We start from the raw sequence: 14,711 nt of genomic DNA, 5'->3' as shown, positions 1-14,711 counted from the left end.
CTTTTTTAATCTGTATCAGACTGTAGAAGCCAGCAAGTTTTCTTTTAGATGTAGGTCACTTTTACATTAATATTTCTCACTTTATTCAGTTCTGACACACATACATAGACATACATAGAAAGGAAAGCATAGTACATCTGCAATTCCCCAGGTATTAGGCAGTAGGGGATTGCAGTGACACTCTGTTGTGTTGAAATGTGGCTGTGAAGGCAGAGAAAAAAAGGACATCTGTTTCAAAACTGCACTGAGGTTTTTCACAGCCTCCTGTATATTCCCTCATATTGTCATATGCGTGGCCCGCTGTTGTCTGTGATACTCTTTCTCTCTCTGCAAACCCTCTCCACACATTCCCTGCGCTCCTGGATGTGGACAGGGTCTCTCTTGTTAAAATCTTTGTCCATGTCAGCCAAAAGCCTGTGCAGATTATTGGAATTCTGTTTTCTCAGGTGTTTCTTTGTTTGTATATGTCCATTAATGCTGCAGTTCAGACTTGTGCAATTTGGAAGTGGTGCATAAATATTAATACACTGATCTAGTAAAGTAAGGAGACTGGAGCTCTGCATTCAAGCATAGTGATGCTGTTCTGTCTGAAAATCCTGAACAACAACCTTTTTTTCTTTAAGCCATGCTTATGAAACATTATCTGAACTCATGCTTACAAAAGCAACCAATGCACTGAATGTTATTTGTATCTTTTACACAGCACATCTATCTAAAAACAAGCTGTCAACATGCCCCACTGCTGAGAATCCAACAGTTTCAGAGTCGTCAATCAAGACATCACCTGCAAAGTCACCTCGCCAATCTCCCCAATCAACAGCTGACTGTGGAGCACCACAACATATCTCCTTGTTACCACATTCCCAGCTTAAAGCTCCCAAATCTTCAGCTGATGTTTCAGTTACGACTAGTAGCAGGTCGCCAATCTCAGATGAGCATCTCTCCCCTCCTCCATCCATATCATTTCCCCTTAGGTCTACTTTCACAGTTTCATCATCCAGCTCTACTGACTCAACCTTATTGCCCAAAGTGAACCATCCGGCCCCATTAGAGAAATGCTCGGACTCAGCTCTCTTGCCAGATCAACCCCAATCTTCCCGGTTATTTGTAGAGCCTATTTCCTCCCCAAAGATTTGTGAATCACCAAGAAGCAATCTGATGTCCCCAAAGGAATCCCAGTATTTCTTATGTGACCCAGAATCTCTTCTATCAGATAATCAACTCCAGTTGCCTTTGTCCCCTAAGACTACAAGTGCACACTCACCAGCAAAATACTTGGAACCAGCTCAATCACAAATAAGTGCTGTGGCTTCAGAAACCCTGTCAAAGTTATCTCTATTTGATGCGACCCCTCCAGATGAACACTCTACATATAGGTCAACTCAAACATTTGAGGACGCTCCAGTTATTAGGTCTGTTGAAACAGAGTCAACTCAGTCACAGGATACAAATTATATCCCATCATCATCTCTCTTAAAAGTCACCCAAAATAACGTTCTTCCTGTTAAAGTGGATGAAGAAGAGAGGTTATCAGTAGGTAAGTGAAGTGCAGTAATGTGCCCACTCTGGTATTTATCTTTGTGTGTGCCTGTGGGCGTACTGATGGTGATGAGCAACAATTAGACCCAATATTTACTTTGTTTTTGTAATGAAAGTCTTGTTAATGGGTGCTAAATTAACTATTTATTAAGAGTGGTTTGTCTTAAACTGCTTTTGTGTGATTACATTACATTGTTAGAAATCTTTGTTACAAATAGATGGACTCACAATGTGACTGATAAAAGCTTCTTTGTTACTGTCAAAGACAAAACAGTTGGTGAAAACAGTCTTTGTGTGGTTTCAGCTCATCTTCAGTTCTCTCACATGCTTATCATGTCATGTCACTTTTGTTTTTATTCTTGCAGCTATAAATTAACTTGGCAAACTACTCCGCGGTGATCTGTCTGGCTTTAACTACAGATCTACTCTAGATTCACTCTAACAAAATGCAGATGAGATGAGAGATTTAATTGTTACCTTATCTTGTGAAGAAGAATTGCCAATTTACACCTCATACAATTAACAGCTCTTAGATCATATGATATGACATTTCCACCTCAGCTTTAATGGCCAAGGAGGGTTTGGTACAAGGTCACTCGCTAACAAGGTTGAAAAGCAGAGGTAAAGGGCATGCGTAACAAATACTTTCCAAATAACCGGGTAATAGAGGTTAGAAACTGTTTCGAGCAAGTAATAATTACATAGTCTGATATTTCTGTTAGTAGTTTAAAGTCTGCCTGAATGCAAAGGCAAATACATCTCTATATGCCCTACTTCCTAAATATTCTTTCCACTGCATAGCTACAATTTGTACATAGAGAATACTTCTATTATGAAGTCTATTTCTCATAAATTGATTTGATACATTTTGCATTTCAAGGCATTTGCTGAGATTTCTCGAGACCAGACAATAATGTCTGGGGAGTCAAATTTGGATCACAAATAGGAGAAAGAAATGTCCATGTTTATGGATGGGGAAGCACAGGTCTTTGCAGTAAAGTGATTCCTAATAGAACACTTTGTCATGCCACAGTTTGAACACAATTCTCACTGGTCAGGCAGTTTATATGAATAAACTGCTTGTGGATCTTAGCAGTAATGGCTTTCTTTTATTCCACTGGGCTGTCAAAGCCAATTTAGATCCAGCCATAAAAAGTGTTCTTTTTCTTTTTATTAGTATTGATTGTTTAGTTTTTAAGTAAATACCTGACATAAAGCTAGAACAGACAGGAAGGTAATTACGCAGCAGAGAATTGCCCTTCCCTCTTAGAGTACTTTCAGTGAACTTCATAGTTAATGTCATGCATCTCAATGTGTACAGATGTATGCCCAAAACAAATGGTTGGAAAGATAGGAACAGACTTTATTTGCTGTGTACATTTATATGAATATCACTAAACACTTAGTACTACTACTAGCCAATTAACTCTTGTAACTGAACAATCAAAGATTTGTGCTCAAAGGAGTATTTTGAGCTGTGTGGTAGTATTTACACAGCTCAAAAGTAAAGTATTTATTTGAGTTTTTTCCTTACTCTTTTTGTTTGGGTCTATTTGCGTACACATTACGGTCCCAGTCCTGAATGTGTATGTAATGGTTATGGTTTGCTAAGTGCAGTTTTATTCAGAAAAAAACATTACTAAAAGACTTTGAATTTGACTAAAGTCTGGGCTGTAAGTTCATAATGGCTTGTTCTGTCAGATCTGTTCCTGGTATTACTTTTAGTTTTCACACCTGCCTGTTCATCCATCTCCTCTGTGCTTTCCTCTTGGATCCTTCTGCCACTTACTGTAGCTTCTCAGCTGGTGTAACTCTAAAAGCTTGCTTCTTCAGCTTATTAAAGCTTTAAGGCCCTTTCATATGAAACATGATAAAGGCACCCTTGTGTTCTGAGACCCATTCTTTTCTATGGTTTGCACCATACATAGCCAAGTTTCCTGCTGCATGGAACAAAGTACAGTTCAAGTGCACCAGCTGGGCACATGTGCATGCCGTTGTCACCGCAACGTAGCGTGACATACGTTCATGTGGCCCATAGAAATGCAAAATTAATGTATACGTAAAGACTATGAGTGCTCTTAAAAATGACATATTACAACCAGAATGCAGCAGCCAGAGCAGTGCCATGTGAAAGGGCTGTTGTAGTTTTCATTGCATCATAGAGATGAAAATCCTGCTGCTGTGGTTTGAGTCATAATAAACAGTTTTTAGTCCAACATTGTTTGGATGACAATAATTCTGTAATAATAATAATAATAATAATAATGCCATAGCATTTTAGATCAAAGTCAACAATCATAGTCTATGAAACAACAAACAACTTATTGTAATCATAACTTAAAATAAACCTTTCATTCTCTAAACATGTATTCCTGGATTTTCGCCTGAAGACAGTGGCGATGATATGTCCAGTGATAGCCTGGGTCTGGATCCACTTGAAGAAGATACTTCAGATGAAGATTCACAGATGCAAGGGCGTTTAATGAGAGGGAGCTCCAGAGAAGAGAATCCTGCCATATCTCATCTAGAAGATTCCTTTGTTCCTGCAGAGACAGAAACAACAAAAGACATGCAGACTGATAAGTCAGAAGAGCTGCCAGAACTATCCATGGTAACATATTACTGTATTCCCAGTTGCTTTTGGTTCTTGAAAGAGGGAGCCTTGGATTACAGAGCTGTCATTGCATTATTTTCTCTGAATCAGTCTTCTCCTAATGAAGGAATATTATGCAAATTGCAAATGGCTGAACTTCGTAAGTGGCTGCCAAATTGACAATCAGGAACGAATACAAAAGAGATTTGTCTTTATTGCTGGTGTAACTTGAACCTTAACCTATTAACTTTTTAACCATTCTATTTGCGACCATTGTTTCTGTGTGACTCATTTAAATTGTCCAATAATGACCTTAACTGAGACATTTTTCAGCCACAATATTAAGTGAGAAGTTTTTGATGCAGAGGTGCATATCTCTCATTTTAGCCGCACAGAGATTTTTACTGCACAAAATGAGTAATCTTGTATGACCTCCTTTGCTTCGCATAAGTGGTTCATTGCTGACAAATAACTGATTGAATTAACAAATGAGTCATTCTAGTCATCCACTGAACTTTATCTGGGAAATATCTTGAAGCTGAGTAATAAAACTTTTTGAAGTTCATTACACTAGACATAATCACTGCACTGAATGAGAAGGCTTCAGCGACATACAGTTAGAGTTTCTTATTGTAGCTGACCTGATCTATTAGATAACATTTGTATCACACTAATTACTTTACATTATTCATCTATAGCTCAGAGACATCTAAAGCTGTGGTGTTAAAGGTGCAAACCATTGAGGGAAGAAAAGAGTAACAGAGTGGATTAAAAAGGCAGTGCTTGAATGGTCCCAAATGACTTATCAGCCATTTAATGGTATGAATCCTTTATACTGTGACAGAGGAATGAAAAAAAAATAAGGAGGGTAGTGCTTTATTAAAAAGCTGGAATAAAATGAGGCTCATGATTGTAAAGGTGGTGGTTATCTGTGGCCTCTGGACCTGAATCAAACTGCTCATAAAATGATTAGATGGTATTTCTGTCTTTTTCTCACTCCCTCTCTCTGGACCCACCTCTTTGGTCCTCTGTGTATGTTTTTCTCTCTGTCTCTTTCCTTTGTTCAATCTTTTTCTTTCCTTCTGCCCTTTTCTTTTATTTTAACTTTACTAACAGTTGGCTAGTTTTATAGTTCAGGCAGCTAGTCATCATCCTTCTTATTATGAGGAGCTATTGGTCTGCACAAAGAGATCTCAAGGTTTTTTTTCTTCCTTTTTTGCAGCACACTATCATTGTATTTGGTCTCTTGCTGTTTCTTTGTGTTGTGTTGCCTCTCCTTTCTTTTACCCCGTCTTCCTCTTGTCATTCTCCATCCTTGCTCATTTCTTGCTCTGTGTGGCACTATTCCCACATGCCTTTCTTTCTATACTCTCCCAGCCCATCTGCAATGTCTTGCAAGGCTAGCATGCTAATGCATCAGATCTAATCTTATCTAAACAGAGCTTCCACATTTTCTTCTGTCTCACAGGACGACACTTGCAAAGGGACGACAGCGAACCCACCACACTATTCTGAGATGCTCTCGCCAGCTCCAAGGGTTAATTAAAAATCAATTCATCAAGTTTGGATGAGAGAGGGAACAGTAGCTAGCTCATTTATATGTATTTGCACATTCTAAACAGAAAAATACAAATTTAACATGCTTACCTAGCTTGAAGTTAAATTAATATTGTTTGCTCTCTTGTTTTATCTTTTTGGACTGATTCAGGAAGGACTGTATTCACAGATAGTTTTAAGAGCAAGCTTTTATTTTGTATTCCACTGTACGTTACTCTCTTTCCATGTCTCTGCGTGTATCAACTTACTATCTCATCCTAACATGACCTGTTTTTTCTCACTGTTTTCATTTTGTCATTCCCCTTTTTACTGCTTCCCCCCTTCCTCCTTCCATCCCCCCTTCTCCTGTGTTCCTCCATCTGTTTGTGTATACCCTCAGGTAATGCACAACCAGAGTGCTGGGTCTGGATCAGAGCATTTCTGTGATCTGCATGGGTTTTCGCCTCTAGGTTTGGATATGATTGCCGGTCAACCAGAGACACCAGAACATGCACACTGTGACCCACTTCACACATGCCAGTCTCCACTGCGTGATTCAGACCCAACAGGTAGGTTAAAAAGGGAAAGTCTTTTAATGTGTATGAATAGTGTGCTTGAGATTTTATGCTTCAATTTCTTCAATTGCCATCCTGTTTTTCCTTTAAACGACATCAGAAAGTGTGGTTGCTGCTATTGTGCTTCATGAGATTAGATTGTGAAGATTACCTCTGTGTCCAGCTTTTGCCTGGAGATACTTTCCAATTTGCGAGCGTTATTCATGTCACTAAGGCCTCATAATAGGATTTAGAACAAATATGTAAAAATGTAGAGCTTACAAGACACACGAAAATGAGTTTTAAACCCAGAGGAGTGCTGGCTGCTTGGTGAAAAACGAGAGATTGGGGACAACACTGATAATTTACTGCTGGTGGGTCCAAAGGGAGCTTTCCTGTGATGCCGTTTTGTTTTGTGTTGTATGTGAGTGTGTGCAAGCCTTTGCTTTCAAATGCTTTGTAACCTCTGTGCTTCTTTCTACCTATATTTAGCTCCTCACTTTTCTTAACTTTAGGAAAACACAGGCTCACGCCTAATTCTACCTGCCTAAAATGTCGATATTTCATCACAAAAGACTCACAAGTCACAAAGTAGTAATAAAGCCTGCATCCTTGACACATCACAGAAATTTTACTTTAGTTTAAGAGGAACTTTAAAACACAGAAAGCTAAAAAAGGTTACGTATTGTGATAATGTTACATCCAAATGAAATTAAAGTGTATGATCCTGTTCAAATACACACATCAGCCACAATATTAAAACTACTGACAAGTGAAGTGATCATCTCTTGTATTTTTTGACAATGTATTTTCCTGCTGGGGTACTATGGAACTGGGTATTTATGTAGTTGTTACTGTAACATGTATCCCACCCACCTTAGAACTGTTGGGCCCCTCACAATGACATCAATACACACCGGCATTGGCCTCCAGCAGGACAATGTGGCTCATCACACTAGAAAAACTCTCCCATAATCACTCAAGGAACACAGTGAAATGGTCATGGCATTGATTCATCAGATTCTACACCAACAGAGGTAACAAACCACAACCCAGAGGAACCAAATTATCGTCTGCCAGTGTAATGATGCAAGACTCTGTAGGATACCCCAAGACCTCCCCTTAACAGGACAGAGGTGTTTTGGTGGAACCAAGACAATCTACTGAGTATTAATCAGGTGGTTTTAATATTGTGGCTAACTAGTTATGGTTGCATAGTCATGGTATGCAGTAAGGTTTGTATGTAATAGTATATTACTTATTACCTATCGCTGTCATTTGCCTTTGGGAGACGATGTGGACTTTTATCTCCTGCTTTTGGTGTTTATTTCTTGTTTGTTACACCTTCCCTTCTGTAACAAAATGGCTTTAAGAATGTTGCACATTAACTGCAGGTGGTAGACCATGCTGTAGCCACTGAGAAAACTGCCTTCTGAGCGTAGCATTAATGTTCTATTTGTGATTGCAAAATGGACATTTGAAATGCTTCAAAACTAATAATTTGTAAATTGGATATGTGTTTATGCCCCTCGCACTGAACATCATAACATATGGAAGTCTAGCAGCCACATACAGTACTTGAATGCCATTTATCAAATCACATAGTTCTTAGTATAGCGTTAAATGAATAGGGTTGACGGTGAGAGACTCCCACAAGGGCACCGCTAGCCTCCTCGCACCATGCAGCCAACCTCTCGTCAAATCCCGCTCTGTCTCTGCCACCATCGTTAAACCTCCAAAGTTAATGAGAGAGAAAGGTTAGAAAGGAGGAATATCACCTTGACAACACTTCACACTCATTTATGTCCTTCCATCCCTCCATCTGTCTATTCTGTTTTTATCTTCTTTCCTTTTTTTCGTTGGCAAGACTGCAATCCAACAGGTTTTATATGTCTGCTGCTCTACAGTTTCACCCTGCTGTCCCTTTTTCCGTACTCCCTGTCACCTCATCAGTCAGAAAATTAGGTTGTTAGTGTGCAGTTTCTGTCAAAATGTGCATCGAGTCCAACAAAAGGAAAGACAGAGAGAGTCAGGCAGGCAAATAGGAAGGATAATGACCCACACACATATGCGCGCACACACGCACGCACACCACACATGTAGAATGGTCCCTTTAAATCTATGTGTGTTTTCCAAACTAGCTTCAGCCTTTTCCATTTTCTTTCGAGATGACAAACTGTTATGCGACTGTTCGCCCTTTCCCTCTTATTTATTTTCAGCTGATTTTGAGTAGTAAGTATGTTCTCCAGTCAGTAGTATTAATCAATTAATTAATTAGCTGACCACAGGAGAGAGAGCTGAAAACAGCAGTAATTGCATTGCAGCTGTCAGGACTGGTTGAGCAGCTTGTTAAGCAATATTTGTTTAGTACAGTTTCTGCTGATAAATAGACAAATGGATTATTTTATCAAATTAATTTACTTGAATTAATCTATATAAGTCACTTAGGCTAATAGATTATGTTATCTCCTTACAGCCGTGTGTGTGTGTTTCTTTTTACCTTGTTTTGTCAGCTCTGTTAACTTGAATGAGTATTTAAATCTGCAGAAGCCTTTGAAGGGGCTCATTCGTGTGTATGTGACAATATTTGTGGAATAACATCTCATAAAAATCCTAAAATTGATTCAGCATCCTTTTGTTATTATGAACTACTATTAAGTACCTTTGAAATACCACATTTTATGAACTATTGATGATTACAGTGATTTGTATACTTAACAAATACAGTGTAAAATAGTTTTACTTTAATTATCAAACAAAAATGAAATAAATATTTGTATTTTGTTTTGTCATCTTGCAAGTTTTATAGTCTGCTGCATTCATATTCAGTCATAGCCAAAATGTTTTTCCATGTGGTAGTGCTGTAGAAAGGTCACAAACTAGACTTAGATAGCGAAGAAAATCCATTGCAGTTTCCAATTGCCTGCTATATGTCCAACTGATAGCAGCGTGACAGTGAATGATCTGTCTCTTTGTATTTTGTACATTTTGGATCCAGATATTCTGAGTCCTTTTTAAAAGCATGTAAAGGACAATATCAGAATGTGAAAGTGTGAGATGATATATTTTTTTAAAGAGCAACTGCAAGAGAACAAGAAGTATGCATTTTTATGAATCCAATATACAGGGAGTGCAGAATTATTAGGCAAGTTGTATTTTTGAGGAATAATGTTATTATTGAACAACAACCATGTTCTCAATGAACCCAAAAAACTCATTAATATCAAAGCTGAATGTTCTTGGAAGTAGTTTTTAGTTTGTTTTTAGTTTTAGCTATTTTAGGGGGATATCTGTGTGTGCAGGTGACTATTACTGTGCATAATTATTAGGCAACTAAACAAAAAACAAATATATACCCATTTCAATTATTTATTTTTACCAGTGAAACCAATATAACATCTCCACATTCACAAATATACATTTCTGACATTCAAAAACAAAACAAAAACAAATCAGCGACCAATATAGCCACCTTTCTTTGCAAGGACACTCAAAAGCCTGCCATCCATGGATTCTGTCAGTGTTTTGATCTGTTCACCATCAACATTGCGTGCAGCAGCAGCCACAGCCTCCCAGACACTGTTCAGAGAGGTGTACTGTTTTCCCTCCTTGTAAATCTCACATTTGATGATGGACCACAGGTTCTCAATCTCAATTCTTCTTTTATACCCTTTCTTGCCAGCCACGCTGTGGAGTACTTGGACGCGTGTGATGGAGCATTGTCCTGCATGAAAATCATGTTTTTCTTGAAGGATGCAGACTTCTTCCTGTACCACTGCTTGAAGAAGGTGTCTTCCAGAAACTGGCAGTAGGACTGGGAGTTGAGCTTGACTCCATCCTCAACCCGAAAAGGCCCCACAAGCTCATCTTTGATGATACCAGCCCAAACCAGTACTCCACCTCCACCTTGCTGGCGTCTGAGTCGGACTGGAGTTCTCTGCCCTTTACCAATCCAGCCACGGGCCCATCCATCTGGCCCATCAAGACTCACTCTCATTTCATCAGTCCATAAAACCTTAGAAAAACCAGTCTTGAGATATTTCTTGGCCCAGTCTTGACGTTTCAGCTTGTGTGTCTTGTTCAGTGGTGGTCGTCTTTCAGCCTTTCTTACCTTGGCCATGTCTCTGAGTATTGCACACCTTGTGCTTTTGGGCACTCCAGTGATGTTGCAGCTCTGAAATATGGCCAAACTGGTGGCAAGTGGCATCTTGGCAACTGCACGCTTGACTTTTCTCAGTTCATGGGCAGTTATTTTGCACCTTGGTTTTTCCACATGCTTCTTGCGACCCTGTTGACTATTTTGAATGAAACGCTTGATTGTTCGATGATCACGCTTCAGAAGCTTTGCAATTTTGAGACTGCTGCATCCCTCTGTAAGATATCTCACTATTTTTGACTTTTCTGAGCCTGTCAAGTCCTTCTTTTGACCCATTTTGCCAAAGGAAAGGACGTTGCCTAATAATTATGCACACCTGATATAGGGTGTTGATGTCATTAGACCACACCCCTTCTCATTACAGAGATGCACAACACCTAATATGCTTAATTGGTAGTAGGCTTTGGAGCCTATACAGCTTGGAGTAAGACAACATGCATGAAGAGGATGATGTGAGCAAAATACTCATTTGCCTAATAATTCTGCACTCCCTGTATGCATGGCTGTTCTGGGTGAGGTGTGCTATGACCCGTCTTTAACTTTTCCTTTTACTCATTTAGGGTTACAAAGTTATGGGTTAAGCAGCAGCTTCAGAGCTTTAAATGAGGAACACCTGGTTTTCGGTGTGATGAAGGACAACCACAGGCAGCCAACTGGAATTCAGATTCACTCATCCAGGACAGGAGAAGTATCAGCAGATGAACTGGGAACATCTGGTGAGTGGAAGTGTATTTGCGCTGTCATGAGTGCTTGTGAGTATTTTGTTTGTGTCTATGTGAAGATTTTCAGGTACACAGAGTTCTTTGTGCTTTTTATTTATTTACACACACAGAATTCTATTGTGGACACAATTAATACACTATATCTCTGCATATAGAAACACTATTTCAATATTTGTGCTGGTTGTGAACAGACATATTATCCACTTATACTGAGCACGTACACATGCAGGACTGTGGGTTGATCCAGGAATACATCCTTTCATACAGATACACGAAACAGTGCATTAATCTCTTTATGCTGATGCATATTTGCACACATAGAAACCTGAAAGACCAGAGAGTAAATTGTTTTATTCAGTGAGATTTCTAATTCCCTCTCGGTGTTGATCAGTTCTCTGTATTATTTTGCCTAACTCACTTCTTTCCATGTTGTCAAAGTATTTAAACCTGCTTTCATAAGTCTTTTTTTAAATTAATCTTATCCAAGAGTTCCAACTCTTGAGGCCCACATAAGCTACACTCAATTAATAGTCTTGTCAGATTGAATGCTTAAACTTAAGTTGGAGGAGTACGTTAGTTAAAAACAATAAATAAAAACAACTTTGAAACATATTTAACTATTCTATCAAAATGAGTGTGCAACATTTTTTCTGTATTTTTAATTCACAAGGGAACCTAAGCACTGATGTTTCGGCAAGTTCCCTCTCAGAGTGCTTCCTTGTGCTGTTTTGTCAGTGTGCCGCTCCAATGTGCTGTCTGACAGCACACAGAAGAAGGCTTCTCGCCAAAACATCTGTGCTTTGGCTCCCTTGTGCCATTAATTAATGTTTTAAAATAGCATTGTGCCCCTGAGCATGTTTGTAAGTGGGGAACTCTTTTTAAAGTTCACAGCATTTGGTTTCCTTTTTTCCCCTCCATACTTTACTGTAGTGTGTTCCATACAGCAGTTATACCTACAGTACAATTATAATAATATATCACATGAAAAAGATGCATATGTTAGGTATTACATCTCAATTTGTCTTAAGGCTATTAACATATCCCACATACAGTCCATGCAGAATGGAATTATTCAAATCTGACCTTCCAAAGGAACGCTTGAGTGATATCAAAGTTCAGTTTTCTTCATTTTACACTTCATACATTTTAAATCTGGCACAGAGATTTATCAGTAGCAGAAATCTAAATATGTGTGCGCCATCTGCTTTAAAATTGAAATAAATCGAGTCTAGAGGTATGTGTGTGTCCACATGCGTTAGAAGCACTCCCCTGCATGCATCATTCTTCCCATGCTGCTTAGTTTGACAGTGCAGGTGGTTGTGAAGCACTAAGTGGAGGTTCTGTGCCAGTTGAAAGACAGAGGCAGGCACTGAGAGTGGGTGGAGGGAGGGCTAGGTGAGGAGACAATGGAAGATTGAAAGACTGAAAGATTTAACACTGAAGCTGAAACTGGTTAGACAGCACGCAGCATGAGGAATCAGTGTGCTGCAGCCACAAATACACACCCACACTATCATAGCTTCTCAGTGGGGGCCTCAATGTAATTTACTGTGAGCAGGTGGAGATGGATGTTCAATCTGATTCAATTTGATGTGGCTCACACAGGAGTGGGATGAGACACCACTCATTCCACTGACAGTTGTGATCGACCCTTTTTTCTTGAATCCTGAGCAACATACCATCTTCTTCTTACCTTCTCCATTCTTCCTCTACACCTGTTCTTATCTACTTCTTACACTCACTCTCTCTGTAGCTGTTTTCAGAAAATACCTTTTACTGTACAGCCTCATGATCATCATTCCATCCTTCCTTATTCACAGCTTATGCGTTTCTCTACCCATTTCCCTGTTTGGCTTTTATTCCATATCTGCTTTCAGGCTGTCTAGCAAGTATGCATTAACTATTTCGCACTGTCCGTTGCCAAACCTCTCATTCCTTGTCCCCTCCTTTTTCTCGCTGTTTCTTTATTCCCACAGTGGACTCAGAATTCTCGCCAGTATTTTGTCCATTGTCCCAAGCAGCCAGAGAGATCATGGAGATCTGTAATGTGGACCAGATGGGCTGTGAGGACCCTGACCTGGAGATAGACACAACTGCACATGCTCTGAGCAGCCTGGAGCAGGAGCTAAGACTCATGGTCAAGAGCGCAGACCAAAAACCTTCATGTATGCAATCACATATACATGATATAGCTATCTGTGATCAGTATATTATTTTACAGATCATGATCATAGAAAATAATACAGTAAGTGTTTGAATGAATTATGAATTACAAGAGTGATTTAAACCATTAATTCTTAACCTTTCTTAAATATTCCATCCCAAGCAGGCACTCCAGGTACTGGTACAGAACACAGTGGAAGTCAGGATGAATGCAGTAATCCCGCTTCCAAACGGTTTGTAACACACATCCTTAAATTTGATTACCCTCATGCCTTTCAATTGTATTTGTGCGAGGATCACATCAAGGATGAGCTTATCATAAAGAGGGTATATGTTTTTGTTGTTAGTTGACCTAGAAATGCTTAGGCAGTTGTTCAAATGTCCATTTGATGTTGATATCCTGAAAGGCAAATGTGAGTTTCTCCAGTGTGCGAATCAAACAGTGAAGTGTCGTACCTTCCCGTTTTCATACTGTGTGTCTGTGTCTTTTCACCATGGCCACCTTAGAATCTCACCCCTTACACTTTCTCACACACCACTACCAATCCAGTGGCCACGACAGGGGGTAATCCCTCTTTTTTTTTTGGTACTGCATCAATGCCTCTCGCTGTCGGATATGTGGAGTGTGTAATGGATCGTTAGCAGCAGAACGACTTTAGCTTTGACAGCATGTTGGGTATCCAGCCTTAATGTGCTGCTTAATGTGAGTATGCGTGTGAAAAGAAAGAGGAAGTGTGTCAGTGTGGTTTTGTATATCAGAAACTGACTCTGAGTGTGTGTGCCTGTGCATTATTGATGTTTTTTTGTGTTTGTGGAGCGGGCATAATCTGCGCTAGAGGCCTTGTGCTGAGCGGAGCACTGTGAATATCACTTTGAGACGTGTAATAAACGGATTAACGCATACTACAGTGAGAGCTCCCAAAACAGCTCCTTACATCCTAAAACATACACAAACACACACTTAGGATGGACTTAATCTGGCTACTTTGGTTCAGCTTCACAGGTATCATGTTGTTTTTGTTTTTTATAGGCAGCTCTTGTGCTTCCACCCTCACCTGGTTTTCCTCCTAATATGCAGATTGGACTCTTGTGACATTGTCCAATTTATTGAGTATGCAGAAACACTGGATTTTCATGATGACAGGATCTTGTCATGCAGTTAGTTGACACAGCTGTAACATTATTGTTTTATTAGGTACAGTGTGTTTTGCCAGTTCAACTCAGCAAGTTTTTTTTTTTTTTGTATAGGGTCAATGAACCGTCTTCATGAGATGCTGTTCTTTCAGACCCCGTTGACTTCAGAGTAAATGTATGTAAATGGATTTCAGCTGTAATGTAGATTCTGCTGCAAAACATATTGAATAATGGTATAATCAGGAAAACTTGAGTGCATTTTTGCATATAAAATATGCATTTGTTTTAGTGAATATTCCAGTAATAGTATACAG

The 14,711-nt window shown here is 39.3% G+C and overlaps 1 protein-coding gene across 6 annotated transcripts in view; it reads left to right on the top strand.

Moving 5' to 3' along the window:
- zbbx (zinc finger, B-box domain containing) overlaps positions 1–14,711 on the top strand; it is a 76,996-nt gene that overhangs the window by 49,639 nt on the left and 12,646 nt on the right. For 4 of the 6 annotated variants that reach the window (XM_085245449.1, XM_085245451.1, XM_085245447.1 and 1 more), the window contains 7 exons: positions 704–1,537; positions 3,930–4,150; positions 5,601–5,669; positions 6,069–6,237; positions 10,939–11,094; positions 13,077–13,265; positions 13,427–13,496. In XM_085245449.1, the coding sequence (XP_085101575.1) occupies positions 704–1,537; positions 3,930–4,150; positions 5,601–5,669; positions 6,069–6,237; positions 10,939–11,094; positions 13,077–13,265; positions 13,427–13,496 (1,708 nt within the window). The remainder of the gene's footprint in view (positions 1–703; positions 1,538–3,929; positions 4,151–5,600; positions 5,670–6,068; positions 6,238–10,938; positions 11,095–13,076; positions 13,266–13,426; positions 13,497–14,711) is intronic. The other 2 variants (XM_085245448.1, XM_085245450.1) reach the window with 2 other exon arrangements.

Source organism: Mchenga conophoros, linkage group LG14, assembly GCF_057382185.1.
Source record: "Mchenga conophoros isolate Kocher_MC1m ecotype Shallow Benthic linkage group LG14, M_conophoros_male_GT1.1, whole genome shotgun sequence".
Classification (NCBI taxonomy): Eukaryota; Metazoa; Chordata; class Actinopteri; order Cichliformes; family Cichlidae; genus Mchenga; species Mchenga conophoros.
The sequence above is the reverse complement of the archived record's forward strand: the minus strand, read 5'-3'. Positions and strand labels throughout refer to the sequence as shown.